Source organism: Lycorma delicatula, chromosome 4 (genome assembly GCF_047948215.1).
Source record: "Lycorma delicatula isolate Av1 chromosome 4, ASM4794821v1, whole genome shotgun sequence".
Taxonomy (NCBI): domain Eukaryota; kingdom Metazoa; phylum Arthropoda; class Insecta; order Hemiptera; family Fulgoridae; genus Lycorma; species Lycorma delicatula.
Genome location: NC_134458.1, coordinates 41,602,563 through 41,623,093, shown reverse-complemented (window position 1 = coordinate 41,623,093; position 20,531 = coordinate 41,602,563). Strand labels below are relative to the sequence as shown.

Below are 20,531 nucleotides of genomic sequence, written 5' to 3'. Positions count from 1 at the left end.
ATTAGTCATACCATCTGAAACTGCCGAAAGATTTAAGAGAATAATAAAAAGTAACAGAGAAGGGAAATTATGTATAAGCAAATCTACCCACCCTTTTAGTTGTGTTAAAAATTTGTTTTAACTTAAAATCTGGTTTACGTTTTATTTTAACATAAAAATTAATAATGACAACGTTAAATAACCTAAACTATAAAAATCAGACTACCCCGAAAATTGTCTTGGCTTTTAGATACCAACGGCGACAGAATAAGATCCTAAAAATTTAATTCACGAAAAAAGTTAAACATTACACATTAAAAAGAAAAGTTTTTGTTTTTTATCAATGTAAACATTGAAATGAATTTTTCATAATATTGTAATTGCCATATTTTTCATAACTGTCATGTAGCCAGTCGTGTATGACTGTAAACCATATTCTTACGGTCTGCTATAATAAAAAAATCAAACTTTCCGGTACTAGAAATATCGATATGTTCTGACTATTCAAATATACGTGCCTAGGTTATGTTTTGTAGATTATGCGGTTGATGATTTACTGGAAGAAGTCTTTGTTAAAATGTTCTATAGCCTCAAGGATAAACTTCATACGGTTCAAGAAGGAATAACGGCAAGGTATTACAATTTTTTAATTAAAAAAAAATGTATTTCAGGCTAGAAGTTTTGATGTATAACAAATTATATATTTTATCTCTTGAATATTAAAAATTAATTTTTGATTTTCTTATTCTGCACATTTTAAAACCATATCTTTTTTCTGCCCCATAGTAATGTCTTGTTCTCAGCGGAGGTTATCCCATTTTGGATAATTGTTTTTGTAATTTGACCCAGTTCTCTAGTTTTTATCACCCATTTTTTCTGTCATTTTTAATCTGTCACATGAGTTTTAAGAGTACACTAACAAATCGGTTCTTCATTTCAACAAAAAACCTTTTTTTATATTGATTAAAAATCTTAGAAAGTGATTAATAGATTAGAAAATGTTTCCTTATCAAGAAATTTACTTTGCTGTATTTTATAGTTTCCAATTTTTTAAGTATTTTGTGGATCTTAGCCACGGGAAATATAATGAATAGACTGACATAGTTATCAAAACTGATGCTCACAAATTATGTAAATAATCTCATCTTAACTAAAAAAAAGCTTTCAGTGAGATCTATTTTTATGTTTATGCTCTTGTTTCTTTCACTCTATAACGTTTCTATAAAATTGAGTTAATTCCATAATTTCTCACGTGATAGTGATCACAGATAATAATTATTGTTTTGATTTTTGAAAGAAGGAATTAGTTTCTAAAACATTTCACTATAAAGCTTATTGTGGATTCCTAAATAAACTAACCTAGTCTGTTTTTGGCTCGAATCCTATAGTTCTTGACACAGTTGAATTTTTTCACTTCCTCATTGCTACTAAAACCTTAAGTTTGTTAGTTTCAGGCCCAGACAAACTCTGAAGCCGTAGGAGATATAAAAAGTCCTGAGATGGTCTTTCAACTGTTAACTCTATAGTCCAGCCCTTTCTGGTTTCCTCACAGCCAGAGGACTTGATCAGGGGCATACAGATAGCAGTGAAGCCTCTAATATTCCTATTCATAATTTACTAACTTGGCCTAAAGTGGTACTTTTGTATTAATTGTGTCATTGGTTATATTCTTGTAACAAAAATTCAGTTTTGCTTTATTGTTAATTAGTAATGTCTGTGTATTTGCCCTTGGGTTATTACTCTAATCTTGTCTCACTGTTTTCTTTGTAACAGATTTTTCTAGGTAATTGACTTAATTTCCTTGTTCTAATCACCAATTATTTTCTTTGAAGCTTACAAGTGTTCAAATTCACACTAATTTACATTTCATCTGTGAATCATATGATGAGAAAATTTAGTATTAATGAATTTTAATGAGTAATAGCCAGCCCACATTTGGAGGCAATCTGATAACTTTTAGTGATTCACACGGTACATAATTATTATCTCTTACAATCTTGAATAAATCCTGGATAATGGCACAGCTTATTACTGTTGATGGATCTTTATTGGTCACATCGTACCAAGTTAATACAGTTTGTTCTAACTCATGTGTTATCCTCATTTTTATAACTTCTCCATAAAGTTTGATGACAACTTTGCTATGACCTAAAACTTTTTATAGTATGTTTGGGTTGTTAGATACATAAATATATTACAGCTTTTATTTAGTAATATAAATCTGCTAGTTTATTTATTACTTTGCTAAAATTCATTAATTTTGCCCTTTTATTGAGTTTATAGTTTTCGTGGTCTTGCTGCTCATAGTCCTGTGCAAGGTCATAATAATGCAAGAAGTATTAATATAAATAGTGGTGCTGATATTTTACATCATTATCAGATTCAGTGGAATGAACTTCATAAATTAGCTGAGGAAAATTCATCTAAGGCACAGGTGTGTTGATATATTTCTTATTTGAAAAATAAACTCTTGTTTATTTCTGTATATTTGTACTTACGGACAGTTCCCTTCTACCACTCTGCATGTGTGTTTTTGCACATGCAGAGTGACGGACTTTACAATTATTGGGTGAAACTGGGTTAATGTTTTAAGTTAACCCAGTATATATATATATATATATAACTATGTTAATGTGTGTGTGTATGTGTATATGTATATATATATATATATATATATATGTGTGTGTGTGTGTGTGTGTGTGTGTGTGTGTGTGTGTGTGTGTGTGTGTGTGTGTGTGTGTGTGTGTGTGTGTGTAATTTAATTGAACATTGCACAACCACTTTATCAAATAATTATTATAAAACAATAATAAAAATAAAAATAATATTTATACCACCAGATACAGTTCATAAAAATTAAGAACACTTACCTGTTTATCTGAAGTACTTTCAGAACATTGGCAGACTTATTTTATAAGATACACTAATTAAAATATGAAGATAAAAAAAAAATATAAAAATTAAAATTTTATTTTATTTTAGTAAGATACACATAATTAAAATATGAAAATTCTGCTGATGATAGACAGATAGGTAAGTGTTCTTACGTTTTATAAACTGTATCTGGTTGTACAAATATCATATACATATATATATTTAATAAATTGAATTCATCAGTAAGCAGCATTACCCATTTCACATTCATCAACAGAATAATAGATACTAGCAGTTTCTGTACTGTGTCAAGGTAAGTATCACTCTTTTCTTCAACCTTCTCTGTTATTTCTTCAGTAATTATTTTAGTCTATCACTGGAACATTTTTTTGGCTTTTAAACAGTCTCACTCATATGCTTGAACCAGTGAGGGTGGTGTTTATCTCATCCTTATCTTGGCCACTAACTTTTCTTGATGTTGAATCCATGCAGTTCTGAAATCCCTATCACAGTCTTGTTTGGCTGTTTTGGCTTTCCATGTTTTGTTGGTCAGGGCTTAAACATTTAAAATGAAGATTTAGTTTTTTTTCAATTTACTAGTTTGAATTTATATTCTGTGAAATGCATAACCATAAAATATACTTTTTTTCAACTTTATCAAATTGTTAGTTACAAAAAACCCTCAAAACTCATTTCCTCATGTAACCAATATAATACCAATATTAGTAACACTGCTTCCAGTAGTAATCATATAACATAGTACCAAATTGTCATCTTTAACTCTTAGCGTATCATTTAGTTGAAAATATAATTACAGGTATTTATTCTATATTATAATTTACACTTAGAACAATTTTTTAAAGTCTCAAAACCTTAATAATTTTTGGCATTTAGCTTTCTCAATGGCTGGAGGGACAGAAACCCTTATGATGTGCAAAGTATAAGGAAAAGATGGAGCAGGGAAAGAGGGAAGAAAAAAAAGAAGTCGCTGTACTAATAATTAAGAAAATGAATTAATTCTACTTAGAGAATGAGTTTGTGTTATATTATTTGAAGACTTTTTTGTTGTAATTTATGAAGTTTCTTAGTTATTTCTGGGTTTTTTTTATCCCTCATTAAGCTAACTTTAGCTTGAAGAATAGTCTTCAAAATAAATATAAATAATATTAAAACAAAATGTTATTGTTTTATTTTGGGGTAAGTATCTTTTAAGTTTTATACCAGTGATTTATATAAAAATCTTTTGTTTAAAGTTGAAAAAATATTATTATTAAATGAGCTCTCTTTGACAACAGATATTATCTGCTTAGAGATGCGCGCAGGTTTTTTTTTTATTTTTGTAGAATACATTTAGGTTAAAAAATACAAACTAAATGACATTTTAAAGATGGTAGTCTCTCTAAATAGTCCTTTAAATTTTTATGTCTCTTAGAAAATATGGACAATCATGTTTAAAAATGTAGTATTTTTTAGATCTGAAAAGTAGCGGTTTTTGTTCAGATTTGAATTGCTGTAATATAGTTAAAATAAATCTGATACAAATGCAGAAAAAAGCCAAATTAAAGATTGCAATTTTGTTTACTTTCATTCATCCCTCTTGCTGTTTTTAACTGATATGCATTATTTTTTGTTTATATTTAAAAAACAAATGTTAGAGTTTTTGAAAACATGTTTCTCTGTGTACAAATGCAATAACAGACTTATTTCATGATTAAATACTTTGTATAATGTATGCTTAGATAATGTAGTTATCTAATGTTTCTAAATGTTTATCAGAGATTTTTTTGGTGTAATTATTACAATTTTTTTCCTTAGATTTTATAATTACTTAATGGCTATTTTAGAATTATAATAATTTATTTATTTCCAATAATTTGCTTTTAGAATCTATCGCAAGTAAATAGGTTTGTTTATATTTTATGCAAGATAATATAAAATTGTAAATAGCATTTCTCTGTTAAAATAATTTTTCTCTTTTACAAAATATAACAATTTCTGTGAGATACATTTGTTATGAGATATAACCTCATAGCAAGTTATTAGAAATAAGTATATGTATATTTTTATAGTAAATAAATGCAAGTATTTTATTTTTAAGTATAAACAACGAACTAAACACTTAAAATCCTCTGAAAACAGGTTTTTACTTTTTAAGTTAATTAATATTGATTTTTTTCAAGGGATATAAATTGTTACATTTTTATTGTCATAATAGAAAAAAGTGTAAACAAAGAAGACCTAATACAAACAATAAAAATAGTGCTGGATTAGCCAGGTAACAATACTGGTGAGTCTTGTGAGACAGCTATATTTTTAATAAGTATTTTATAGATGTAGCTGCAGAACATTTAGTGAATGTAAATGTGGAGTTAACATTAAATTCGTTTTGTAGTTTAATTAAGTTTAATTTATGATTCACTTTTCATACCTAATTGATGTTAAAGAATTAAAACTTATAGTAAATCAGATCAATAAGAAATCAAGAGATTGGAATGATATATCTAGTTTTATAAAGAGTAGTATTTGCTTAATAGCAGAACCTGCATCATTAATAAATGAATCTATGTTTTGGTGTTTTTCTATTATTTAAAATATTTAGTAATAACAAATTAAGGTAAAAATTTTAAATGGTAGTAAAATGCTGACTCTTTTGGGAATGTTGGATTATAATTTACATTGGAAAAGCCATATTGAAATACTTTTTATAAATTAGCCATAACCTATTTTGTTATAAGAACTTTATGCCATGTGGCGAGTCAAAATATGCTCTACACAATTTATTATTGATATGTTAACTCCTGTTTAAAGTATAGTGTTACTTTTTGGAGTAACTGGTTAATGCTTATAAAATGTGTTTTTGACAAAAAAATTGTTAAACTATTAATAATTCAACTACAATCGTGTATAAAAATGGTGTAGAAAAAGGTAATTAGAAATTTGTTTTTCTTCAGTCTAGCGTTTCTAAGATATTTGAAAAAATAAATTATAGAATTTTAAAATATTTGAATGATATGTTTTTTCTACTGAACTAGTTTGGGTTTCACAAAAAACTATCTATGATATATGCTGCATTTAAACTCGCTAATAGTATATTACAGGCTCTTTTCAAGTATAAACAGTTTTTTAACTTCTTTTATTCTGTCAAAAGTTTTAACTGGTTCACCATTTATTATTGTTATGTAAATAAGAATTTTATAAGATTAAAAGTATTTAAGTTTTATTTATGGAATAGGTAGCAAAGGGTTGATTTTACTGATGAGAATGCATGATGGTGTTTTTCTAAAATGAAAAATTATTTTATGCATTTCCCAACATTCAGTCTTGCCTGCCATTCTTTTTTCTGATTTATATTAATGATTTACTATATATGGTGAAGGAAGCAGGGTGATTCCATTTGTGATAATTCAACTGCCTTACACAGAAACCTATTTATGTGTAATCTAAAACATAAATAAAGAGTTATTAAATGTTATTTCCCAATAGTTGTCAGATAATAATCTTAAATTAAATTGGAATAAAACCAGTGTAATTAAATTTTGTATTTTTTGATACAATCTGTTGAAATTTTGTTATATGGAAATGAGTTTAAATGTTTAAGTTTGAAAAATGTTCTAGGAGTTTTGAAGAATGTTAGATTATAATTATTGAAATCCTTTTTTAATAAATTAGCTATAACCTATTTTGTTATAAGAACTTTGTGCTATGTGGCGAGTCAAAATATTCTCTACACAATTTATTATTGATATGTTTACTTCAGTTTAAGGTATAGTGTGATGCTTTTTTGAGTAACTTTGGTTAATCCTAATGAAATTGTCTTTTTGAAAAAAGTTGTTAAACTATTAAAAGATTCAAAGCATAATGCCTACTGTAGAGAATATTTAGGCATAATAAGTTATAGTTCAGAAGGAAGCTTCATTGTAATTTTATTGAGAAATAATTTTATACTTGGAAGAATATTTGATTATTTGATGTGTCAGGTCATATTTTGTTGTTTAAACAAGTATTTGTGTAATTTTTAATCTGATTGCTCTATTTTATGGTATTTATATTATTATTTGCCTACTTGTATTACATATTTCTTAAACAATTTTTGGCTACCCTTTTATTTAATTCTCTAAACTGAAAGGTAATGAAATAAAAGAGGTTTCATAGATCTCAAAGGGAATTAAATTAGTGTTCGTGGATGTAGGAATTTTTTTCCATAGGACACTTTTGTTTTGAGCGAATTTGTGAAAATGTTTTGCAAAAAGGGATGAAAACATCCATTTAGGAAAGCCTGTTTTCAGCTAGTAAGATTTTTTACAACATTTTTAAAACACATCTGAAATTAATGGGAATTTAATTTTTTTTGTCTAAAATGAATAATATTTTAAATACTTGAAAATAATTGTTTTTCACCCATTTGAGATGGAGTTCTCAATATTTTTTGAATACATTTTAGGGGATGTTATAGTATACCATTTTTGATCCATTCCAACAATAAAACCTTAATCTAGTAAAACTTACATTTTCAAACTAACTTTATAATATTTCAAACTAAATATTACTTAAAAAATGATGAAAAGGATTTTTTTATTTTATAAAATTATGTTTTTCCTAAATAACATTAAAAAGTTGTTAAATAGTTCTGTGAATTGTGTAATTTGTGTAGGACCTGTTGATATGTAGTTATGCAAAATGTCCAGAGAGTAAGGCTGATGTTATTAAATTCATCTTGATAATTTCTGCTTGATGATAAAATTTTAAATTAAAAAATATCAAATTATATAGTTATACCATGTTGTCATTCTGATTTTTAATTTTTAACATCATAGGCTATGGCCATACAGATGAGTGGCAAGCTGTAATAGAGCAGTAGGTTGCAGAGTGATGAGCGGTAAGTGGCTGAGCATCAAGAAAACATTTCAAACTGGTACATGCTTTCAGTGTTGGCCATACTGAATATAAGAGGCGAGTGGTAACACTGAACAGCAGAGAGACGCCGCCGGTTCTCTTTGATATTTTAGTTCATTTATGTGTGGCAAACAGTGAACATGTGCAACAAAAGTTTGCTGCAGCTAGAAAATAATAAGAACATTTAGTTATAAAAAATTTAGTTTAGTTCTGAGTCAAATTAGTTTAGTTTTAGTCTAGTGTTGAATAGTGAACATGCGTGACAGATAGTTATTTATAGAAGATCTGATTTGTGGTATTCAGTCACCAGCAATTTTTTGGCAAACTAATAGAAAAGAGTATGTAAACAAAAATATGACTGACAAACTGTGGGATGAAGTGGGAAAAGAAACAATTCTGGATAGTACAGGTGAGTTTATTTATTTTTTATTTATGTTATTATATTTACTATATATCACCATTATTTCATCTACATTATTACTATCTGTATAATTATATACAAAACATAATGTAATATTGTATATAATGGATGTATTCTATTACAAATTCTGTACTATGGGCTAAGTTTTTTGTCACTTGGGATCACTGTGATCCCAAAAGTACTTAATAAATTGATCTCTGAGTGCAGTTACTGCTTGACTGTAGTTATTAAATCTGTTTCCCCTTTGCCTGGTCTGTCAATTGACATCAGTATTCATCATTCTTGTAACTGCAATGTAATCTATGTCTTTTTTACCGTCTCTCTCTCTCTCTCTCTCTCTCTCTCTCACACACACACACAAAATTGTGCAGAATGCATGCATATTTAACATAAATACTTGGGTATTTCAGGAATTTTTTCTATTTCTTTTACAGGGAAGCGGCATTTACTGTATAAAATTTTGAATACACATTCAGTGCATTTCCTGGCAGAAGAAAGTGTTGATCATTGACATTTTTTCTGAGCAGTTAAACTTCTTGGATGTAGATGCATCAAATATACCCACTGGGTTGGTCTAGTGGTTAACCCGTCTTCCCAAATCGGCTGATTTGGAAGTCGAGAGTTACAGCGTTCAAGTCCTAGTAAAGCCAGTTATTTTTACACGGATTTGAATTCTAGATCATGGATACCGGCGTTCTTTGGTGGTTGGGTTTCAATTAACCACACATCTCGGGAATGGTCGAATGAAGACTACACTTCATTTACACTCATACATATCATCTTCATTCATCCTCTGAAGAATTATCTAAACGGCAGTTACCGGAGGCTAAACAGAAAAAAAAAGAAAAAAAAAAGATGCATCAAATATGGTTTAAGTAGGTAAGCCTCACCTATTAAAACATTGGGTATGGCTATGGCAGACCCTGGTAACATTTGTAGAGGAGGAACATTGAAATTTTTGCTTTCCAAAAGTTGAAATAGAATCTATGCAATAAATGTACCTCCATTGCTTTCCTTTACTTTTCCACCAATTTCTGTAGTAATAAATTTCTTATCTGCATCTGCTACAGCTTATAGAATTGAATAATAACATAAGTATTTCAAATATTGTGATTCGGTATTTGATGGGCATTTGATTTGACAATGCTTGCTGTCAATACTTCCAAAGCAATTTGGCAATTTCCATCACTTGTTGTAGATGATAATAGTATTTTGCAGGTGTTGTAGTTTTACCAATTCGAAAAGCAAAAGCTAGAGAGTGAAAGCCATATCCAGTTGCAAGATACCTGCAATAGATCAAACAAGAAATAGAATCGATTAATAAATTAAAAAATAAAATGATTTTGTAAAAATATGTTATTTTAAATAACGACTAAAATAGTTAATAAGAATAAAATAGAATGTATTAGCATATATTAAATGTTACTTAAATGGGGTTCTATTTGTATTTGTTCCAGGGCAGGAAGTAAAAGAAAAATGCAAAAATTTGGAAGATACCCGCAGGAAAACGACAGAAATTACCAGTTACTAAAAGTGGGTGTGCAGCTAAGAAAATTACAATAAAATGGTCTTATTTTACATTGATGTCATTTGTTGGGACTATGTCATTCCTGCCTGCGATGAAGAAAATTTACAAGAATCGGAATTATCCGATTATTTGATGATCATGAAGTTTTAGATTTTTCAGAAATAACAGATAAAACTACAGCCTCAATGCTTCCTCCTAGCCCTTCTAGCATGTCCATCTCTACTTGACGTTGACAAAAGAGAATTAAAAAGTCAAATACCAGGAAAACAGATATGAAGGTTTTTAGAACTAGAAGAAAAGTGATTGGCATTATTACAGTGTGATACTGAAAGAGAAGTTGAGAACCCCAACTTGCAGTTTTTTAAGAGTCTACTTCTGAATATGAAGTCATTTACCGAAATACAAAAGTTGGAGTTACAAGCCGATATTCACCTATTCATACTTAACAAACTGGAATATAAACAAATGCACTTGAACAGCAATAATGTCACTCAAATGGATGAAGAAATGACACCATATGCGTAATATGATGTCATTTCTGAACCAATGATTTCAATGAACCAACAAATTCATTTTTATCATTATAAATGTTCAATTTATTTTCCATTTATGTGAATCTTATTTTCATTTTGAAAACTTATTACTGTATACTTATTTGTAATTAGCTGTTTTGGATAAAGCAATTTTTCAGTTCTCAAAAATAAATTCTTTAAGAATATTTCAAATGTTTTTTTTTTTTTTTTTTTATAAGTTGTTTTATCTATCTGAACGTTATAACTAGTCGTTCTTCAAGACAGATTGGTCTTTTCCTATTTTGTGCCATTTTTCAATTTTTCTTTTCACTTTCTATTAGTGAATCAAAGCTTTCCACTAACATATATACAGGAAAAATTCCTTCAGAAAATTACAGAGATAGAGTTATTCCCAATAAATAGAACGACTTTTATTTATGGGATGAACTCTGTGTTTTCTTTTATTTTCAGGGGGTATTAACATAAAATATTTAAAATGATTTTTACATAGAAGCTCTTGTCTAACACCTCGGTAACGGCATGATGGCAATTGAATGCTGCTTTGATGCTTACCGCTCTTCTGTATGTTTGTAGCCTTATTGTAGTTCTGTTCTTAACGCTTAATAACAGAGAGTAATAAAATGTTTATAAATAACTAGTATGAGCTGTAGTAGTTGTTCATTCTGTTTTTAAGTATGAATTTGAACACTTTAGTGTTTTTGTTTTTTCAGTTCTTTTTTTGTGATGTTATGTTGCTATGTTTTAGACTTTACAGCAGTGAAGAATTAATTTTAATTTTAACTTGCTAAACATATTATAAGATCTACTGTTTTCTGTTCATTATTAAAAACAAGCATTTTTAATGAGTAACCTTGACACTCATGTATGTTATTATGTTACATCTTTTCTGTTATGCTATACTATTTCCTGGCCATCATTCTGTTTTGGTTTCCAGTATTTAATGACAAGGGCATAAAAATACAAATATACTTACTACATGAACACAGACTGTAGCAGTTTACATTTTCTTATATAAAAAAACCATGACCTTCAGTTTATCTTCTTTATCTGTTAGTCAGTCTATTATTAAGTTGATGTTCTCTTTAATTACAGGAAGTGGACAACTATATTGGAAATGTTCATAAAAAGGTAGAAAATGAATGGATTAATATGGGTATTTTGTGTAATAATCTGTCACGAGTGCCACAAATGACAAAGGATATGGAAAAGCTAATTTCTGATATAGGTAATTGTGGTTATGTGTGTTATTAGTGTGCTAACTTTATTTACAGCATTTTTCTTATATACAGATGTAATACATATATGTGTCATTTCATAGAGAAGCCTTTTTGAAAACTGTGAAAAGGTCAGTTTCTCTAATAACAAAGATAATATCAAATAGAGGCCAGGAATGTGAAAGGCACTTGTTGACTTAAACGACAAAGAAATTTTGAATGGTCTTTTTGAACATATTGCTGTTGTGCAGTAGGAATAATTTTTCACCTCCTGCTGCCATGATGACATATATGGCAGCAATTATTTTGGTGCTATGATATGTCACCACTAGAACATGGTTTGCAAAGTAAGATTATTTTAGGTATAGTGGGAGTAAATGTTGGTGTACTTAAGCTCTCAAAAAATTCCAAAATTATGCATAAATAGTGGAGTGACATAACCTGATATATTAGCATAACTTAGTTATATGAGTACATTAAGTTGAGTAATATTTATACTGCAGTGACCTTAAAAAATTTTCAGTGACTTGCAGAAAAATTAAATAAAGGATATAAATAGGTGTCTACTATACAGATGAAGAAATAAATAAATAATTTATACATTTGTCCACAAATTAAGAAATTCACTAATATTGTTTAACAATATAAACAAAGGGATGTAATACCATTTGTTGATACAGTTTGTATCTGTAATACAGTTGCAAATATTCATACAGTTACTATACTCATAATATCAAGTACAGTTTTAAAAAATTACGTGTGTACGTGCGTGCACACACACATATAAACACAAATGTAATTGTTTGTATATAAATAGTGGTAACTTATTAAACCCATTTTATTTAGCATAGATTAGATTACTTGAAATTTTAACGCTGTAATTTACTATATTGATCATAACTTTAAATTTGTCAAAACTCATACAAAATATTAAAAAAATATTTTTATATATTAAATAATTATGATATTTCAATATTTTAAACTACATTTAGTTACTGTATTGATAAAATTTTTTGTAACATTTTATAATAAAACATTTGTAATACATATTCATTTAAAACATTTTGTAATAAATATTCCAATTACTAAAATACTGTATTCTATAATAGGTTTAGTTAATACCTACACAAACATAAAAACATGAATTTTTAATTATACAGGTGTTTCTAAAATGGTGGGCTGGCTATACGTTTTTTTGGATTCTATTTGGTAAACTAAACAAACAATATCCTTAGGAAAAATGGTGATTTCTCCAACGTTCTCCCCCTGTCCGTCATTTTGTTATTTTTATATAAAAATGTATATCATAAGTTCGGATTGACAAATTGCATTAATATTTGGTAAGTGTGTCTTGATAATAAAGTTTTAAAATTAGCAGAAAATAAGGACTTAAATACCTTCCCAAATTACAAAATGTAAGTTATGTTTATTTTTCAATTCGTAAATCAAAATTATGTTAATCAAATTAATTAAATCAAAATGATCAAAATTTATGTTATTTGATAAAATATTAAGCCTTTTATTTTGAACAAAATGACATTTAGTTTTTAAAATCAGTTAACAAATAGCTGAGTTATGGCAGAAAACTGATAGATTAAATGTTAATTGTTTTTATTTATTTTCTATTATTGTAAATTAGAATCAAATTAAGTAATAATTTTTTACAGTAATAGACGTACGTAATAATTTAAAAAATAAAACAACTGTTACCTGTGATAATCTTATGTTAATTATTGTAGAACATTAGGTGACTTTAACAGTTAACATTTGTTAAAAGTTATCAGAGATGTTAAAAGCATCCACCATTAGAAATTACACAAGTCTCCAGTCTTTTTCTGAGAGATTGTCTTAACCATTCAAAAATTCCGGGAGTATTCCTAATTTCTTGAAATTCATTTTGGATCCTTTGTTGAAGATCCTCAATGTTGAGTTGAATAAACAATAATATATTTAAAATGACCCCACCGGTAGAAGTCAAGAGGGTTTAAGTCGGGTAATCAGGCAGGCCAGGGCACTGGCCCTCCGCAGCCTATCAGTTTTTCATGGAAAGTTTCATGCAGGAAATCTGATACTAACTGACTAAACTCCACATTGTGGAGTTCCAAAGTAGAAAATTAAAATAGTTTGAACATCAAAAGCCTTATATTTCTCTTAATTTTTTTAAAGCAGTCAAAATTGATTTTTAGTCTACAACCTCTTTGATAAGTTACGTTCTAAAGACACTAAAAATTACACCAATGTAAATTTTTGAATTTTCAATAAAAAGATACCATGCTTATCATTAGCATTAAAAAAAATAAAGGGTTAGTGAGACTCAAAATTATTTGTCAAGGGTAAGTAGAAATAGTTCAATTGAAACGATTAGGTACTTGAGAAATGTCTTCTGCTGAACTGTATACAATATAAAATCAAGCTTGATTTTACAACAGTGAATCTCATTATTATAGTTTCATAAAAAAAAATGGTTCTTTGTTTTAAAACTTGCTGTTTTTGAATTTATTCACAATCAGTATTCTTTATAAAAGTTATTTGAAATTTTAACAGCTGTTAAAGAAGAAAAGAATACCAGATTTTTCACCTATTTCTTAAATATATAATTTTTGACGCAATATATTAGGTAAACTGTTAAAATATATGAAGTTGCCCTTCAGACAGACATTGTTTTTGACTATGTCATCAGACTGATGTAGTCAAAATCATATAATAATAGACTGGAATCATGAGTATAGTAGTTAAAAAAAAAAAAAAAATGTTATTGATTATATTTTTCTTGAATTACATAGAGAAATAGTTTGAATGCTGTAACCAAGTTCACCTTCGAGTTGAATGATTATTAAGGAAATAGGAGGATCAAATAGACATGAGGAGGGTTTTCGATATTTGTGTGGGTAATATTGAAGGAAGTGATACAAATTCTGCATCAGCTTAGAAGAGGAGCACAAAACCTAATAGTGGGCTGATATACTATCTTTATGTAATTCCATTCTTAGACAAAGAAAACAATTCTAATTTATTTTAGTTTTAAAAATAATGTATTACACCATCCTACATCATTTCTGTTGTACTAATTTATATACATTTATTTTATTCATTATTATTGTTTACAATTATATAGAAAGATGATGAAAACTGTGTACAGTGTGTTAATTTTTTAAAAAAGTATACCTCTTTGACAATCTCTGAAACTCTAATAGGTACAAAAAAACTTTAAATGGGGAACTTCACTTATTTATTCCCTGAGCATTAAAAATATGGTATTGGCTGTTTTCAAAACTGTTCCATTTTTCCAATATGGTGAGAAAATTTACATTTAAAAAAATTAGAGATCTGGTTTTTTTTACCAGTTTTTAATAGAAAACATCATTTTAAGACTTTATTGTTCTTGGGAATCTTTTTCTAAATACAACTGCTCAGGAGCTACACCTGACCTCCAATTAGACCTATTTCATACATAATTAAGGTCTTCAACATTGCAAATTTAGTTTTTTGTTATTGTTTTAGTGGAGTGATTTATTGTAATATTTCTTTTTTAAGGTGCATTTTATAAAATGTAATCTTTTTTTGATTTACAGTTTTATTTCGCATGTTAAATATGGTATAAAACCCATATGTAACCCAGATTTATACAACCCTTATGTAAGTTGTAATGATACAATTTTTTTATTTATATGCTAGTGTTACAAGATCCTTTGATAAAGTTTCAGTTGTTTTATCCTGAAGTTTACATTTTCTATTGAAAAATGTAAATAATAATTTGTGTATTTTAATTACTGGATAATTACAAAATAAAAAAAAATAAAAAAAATTATATATAATTTCAGCTTGTGTGATAAATATATATATATACTCAAACCTCCATACCAGTGATAATGCTAAAGTTCCCAAATAGCTCTTATAAAGTATATTTCACAGAAGAAATTCACAAAAAAAGACATTAATCAAATTTTTTCAAATTTTTATGAATTCACATTAATTTAATGAGCTTGTGATTCTAAACCAGGCTTCAGTTTTCTTCGTACAAATTACAATCTTTTTCCTGTCTTTACAGTTAGTTGTGAGTGACTTTTGACTAGCACATCTCATGGAAATACTTCACTAAAAGTTTTGCCACTTTTATTTTTATAAATTCTAAAACAAAACATATCTTTGCTTTCATCCTTTCTCGTATGATGATATGTTATTTCCAAAATAACTTAATGGATAACAGAATGATAGCTTAATGAATTAAATTATGAGTTACTTTTTATTTAGGTTCCCTGCACAAACTAATTGATGATGTTGAAAGTATGCTTATCAACTTAGAAGATACTATAGAAATGCAGAAGTTGCAAGAATCACAACTTGAAAAAAGATTTAAACTGGCCATGCACCATGAGAAAAAGTTGTGCGAATTAGACACAGTTAGAAGTAAGTTTTCTTTTCAAAATAAGTTAATATTTTTTAAAATGAGACTTTAATCCTTCTCTGTTATCTTTCTGTCAGTGTATCCTTGTATTATGTTCCTTTGATAATACAACATAGTCCAGCATGGTTATGTAAGGTGTGTTTAGGTTACAGCAGTCCCTGGTATCTGCCAGTGATTTGTTCCAACCCTGACATCAGATACCTGAAACCTCACATAGTAAACACACTCTGTAAAATTATGCAAGTTTTTTTGTTTATTTAGTTGATAAATAAAATAGGTCATTTCCAGCATATCAGTAATAATAAAATAAAATCAACACCTGATATTTTTTGCCAAAAATAACACAAATTGCTGAAATTAATGAAATAATGAGTAGAGTTGTTTATGATTTATTTTTTGTAGTTGTATTGAATAAAATTAACTGCTAAATTAAGTACAGATATATTACTTGATAAGTAATACAAGCTTGGTATTTATTTGTTAAATTAGAAATATTAACATTAATATGTGTTAACTTGGTACCTTTGCAAAAACAAGTCATTTATTTCTGAAAACATGTATCAGTTGTGTCAGACTTTGACCCTTTTTTTTGTTGAAAAAATTAATCATCATTTATAGCTTGTCATGAGCTAAAAAATGAGAAAACGCTAACACCAGTTGAGTTATTGCCAGAACAGGGTGAGTTCATGGGAATTACTTAGCTATATGTTACCTTTTTAACTCTGTTCATGTCTTCTTTGGACGTCATTGTCATCAACATCAGCTGTCAAATTTTGTACTGTATTGTCATCATTTCTTGCCTATATTTCCCTATTCTGAGATTAAAATTACTTTTCAGATAGTGTGTATTACTGAAATACAGTCTACTTTTTGTCTTCCTTAGTTATTTAAATTAAAAGAAAATATCCTTTAAATCAGCTAAAAGTGACTTATCTGTCAACTATTAACTATTTACTAGTTGATTGTCAGGAATTGACTTCACAGTAACTTAATTGTTTTAGAATAACATATTTTTTCTGGAATTTTTTTCTTCATAATTTTGAGTCATGATAAATTACAAATTACTGACTACAGATACCGTATCTGCAGATATGATGTTCAATTTTATCTACATCATGTCATGTGTTGAAGTTTTCATCACATGAAAATTTGTTATTTCATGTGTTAAAAATTACCTGCTTTAAAGTCTGGATAGTAAAGATCATTTAAACTTCATTAGAATTATCATTTATCTGCATGGCCTCTACTCCTTCATTCCATTCCTTTTTTTCTTTCTTTGTCTGTTATATCATGAATGGATAAATAGAAGTTGAGGTAAGGGGATGTGAGAAAAAAGCTACAATAGATTAAACCACTTCTGTATAGAAATAGATAGATTTGTCTTCATTTGCAAATGTAATTTTTGTGTTCTGATAGAGAAATCTAGTATTATTTTTTTAAACATGTTATTTAGTGTGTTGTAATTATTAAAAAATTATTTGGTGATTAAAAAATCGCCTATGAACACAACAAAGTAACAACATACTTAATCTTATTAAAATTCAAGTTGTATTATTGAATGTTTAAAAAAAATATATTGATGAATATAATAAACATAAACAAACACTTATGAACAGTTAAATTTTGACATGATGAATATTTAAATTTGTACACCTGTTTTTATAGCAAGTTTAACTAACCAATATTTAATTCAGTTGATCTTGACAGTTCAAATCATTGGTTCAAGAACCTATTAATATCAGTTGTAAGTTTATATTAAGCTTGTTATTGTGATGTGTTAATTGGTAGTTTTTGTTAATAATTATATCATATATATAATTAAATTAATAATGTAATGTAATAATTGAATTTTATATTTGTAATTTTCTGAGAAAGTATATATTGTAATTGTAGTGTGTTTCTTTATTAAACATTTCTGTATTTCAAAAAGGAAGATACAGTAATCTGATTATCAGATATTTTTATTAATCTTCTTTTAATGTAAAAATTTGTAATCTAAAATTTTGCAAGAGTACTGGAAAAACACTCCAACTCTTTTTTGTCCAATTGTTTCTTTTTGTCATTCCTAGTGTTTTTTTATAACAGTAACATGTACATTTACAGTACTTACATTTTATGTAAAATGAACTGTATCAAATTCTTTAAGATTGTTTTTGAAGAATTGTAAATAAAATGTTTCAGGTGCTTTATCTTCTGATCATATGATGAAATTAAATCATCATGAGAATAAAGTGAGAGAAATGCAAAAAGAGCGTCAGGCAACCTTTAGTGATGCTTTTAAGAATGATTTAGAACAGTATAAGAAACATGGGGCCATTCCAGCTAAAGAAATGACAGGTACTGTATTTATTTATCTAGTATAGGGTTTTTAAAATTTATTCATTATTTCAATATGTTGTTGGATATAAACTGATTCTTAATATAACTGTTTTTTTTTTTAATTCTTTGACTTATAAAATTTGTGCATGTTTGTAGTGTTTAGGAGTACATGGTTTCTCTGGGTTTTGTAGAATTGTATCTTAAACAATTTATTCAAAAATAATCTTGTTTTTTATTAATTTTTAATAATTCAAACACTAGTATAGTTTTTAAAAAAATAACAAAGTAAAATTATTTATTGTTACTTAATTTTATTAGATTTTTATATTGTTTTTCTATGATTAATCTAGTTGAGTGTACAAGTAGTATACCATGCCAATAAAATAAGCCAGAAGAGTACAATTTGTAAAAGAAAAAGTCTGCAGCTGAATAAATTCTCAGCAACACTGTCACAGTTAAAAAATAAATTAATGAAAACTTGTATATGTAATAAAAATACAAAAAAAGACAAGAATTTTTATTTTAATAGTAAAAGAAAGATACTTTGATTGAAGAAAATTAGTTCATAGATATATGATGGAACAATATTTTTAATACTGACATCATTGACATTGAACGTTTTTTTTTATTCATTTATTTATTATAAACTGAACTACCTGGTTTTCCTCCAAGTACCTGTTCTTATTTACTATATCTTTGTGAAAACTCAGACAATATTTAAAAAAAAAAAAAATTGTACAAAAATTAATAAAGATTTTATTTGTTTTAATTTTTATCTTGAGGCAAGTACTGTGATGATATTCTAAGTACTCATTGGGGACACAAAATCTGTGTCTCCTTAGGAAATGAAATAGTAGTAGCCTAGTAAAAGTATATTGTACAAATATCTAGATTAATATTTCATAAGGAACAATTCTAGCGCTACGCATCGATTTGGTTTGAGGACTGCATTCTCCATTATTTATTACTTTCCTCAGAGACTCATTGTTTATTTAGTGCTGATTTTTAGTAGTGTAATTTGTGCTAGTGTTTTGCAGAAATTGTCTTATTAGCTAGTTTATGCTGAATCGTATGCTGGCTGAGGTTTAATAAATGGAGTTTTAATCCTTTTTTTGACCAGATCAACTCATTACTTTCAACCTCTTGAGTTTCCATCCATCAGTCTGATTTCTACTCTGTTGAGGGCTGAGAGGTTAATCCTAGTAACTGTATGTCGGTTTTTTTCTTTAAATTAATTAATTAAAGGATTGCAGTAACTAATTTTCTAATTGATGTTTAATGTATTTTACAGGAAAAACAACTGATCACAGTTTAACATTAGATGAAGTTGAATTAGATTTTGATAACGAAGCACTAAATGAATTTGTGAATGGATGACATGTGATAATTGGAGTTTTTATTTTGAATAATTTATAATTGTTATATCAGTTTTGTGATTATCTTTATATGAAATCAAAAAGGTTTGATTTTTATCATCAATAACTGTATGGTAAAGTACAATTGTAGTGAGAGTGTGTGAATGTATGGTTAAAAATAATTTTCGAGTTCCTTTGTTAATTTTAAAAATATTCAGAGTAATATATTTATATAGGTTAGTTCTTGGGGTATAATGACATGACTTTATAAATGAAGAAACATTGTACATTTTTAAAAGTATTAAAAGTTTTTTATAAATATTTTGTGCTATTTATTATTAACAATCTAATCAAATGAATTTATGTATTATATGAAATGTATGTTGATTGTGTTTATGTGCATTTTTGAATGGGTGCTGATTGGACATTTTATATGAACGTATTCTTAAAATTTCTGGTTTTTATGCCTGATATTAGTACTGTTTATTTATGTCAGATTCTATATTTTTATCTATTAGAAAAATATTATGTAATAAAAGGCAGTATTTGTGAATTTGTAATTTATTTATTGTATCAGATCTTATCAAACAATCTATAGACTCCCATAAATACCTATCAATACCCATCTATACCTCCATCAATAATAAAGCTATTGACAGTTATGTTTTAGTTAATGTGAAGTGGAGAAAGAATAATTAAAAGAAAAACCTATAAATTTATGTACTAACAAATGCAAAAAAAACTTGATTACCATATAAAATTATATTACATTTTGTTATTATTAACATTATTACATATTTACTTTCTTATTTCTGAATTACTCCTTGAGATTCATAATTTTTACCTAGGACGATTTATAAAATTATGTTTATGATTACTATTTCAAACAGCAATAATCACCCACTATTTTGAGCTTACCTAAGTGTCAGTACATAATATACCTATTCTTAATACTTAATAATGTGAAGATGTGATTGTTCACCTAGAGGTATGCATAAAACATTGAATGG

The 20,531-nt window shown here is 27.5% G+C and overlaps 1 protein-coding gene across 1 annotated transcript; it reads left to right on the top strand.

The window, feature by feature from the left end:
• The first annotated feature begins 389 nt into the window (after positions 1-389).
• On the top strand, positions 390-20,074 carry Dysb (dystrobrevin binding protein dysbindin). The gene is made up of 6 exons (XM_075362793.1): positions 390-612; positions 2,263-2,413; positions 11,321-11,453; positions 15,694-15,849; positions 18,029-18,184; positions 19,458-20,074. The coding sequence occupies exons 1-6, from the start codon at positions 557-559 to the stop codon at positions 19,541-19,543; spliced, it is 738 nt and encodes a 245-aa protein (XP_075218908.1). The 5' UTR covers positions 390-556; the 3' UTR covers positions 19,544-20,074.
• Positions 20,075-20,531: the final 457 nt, after the last annotated feature.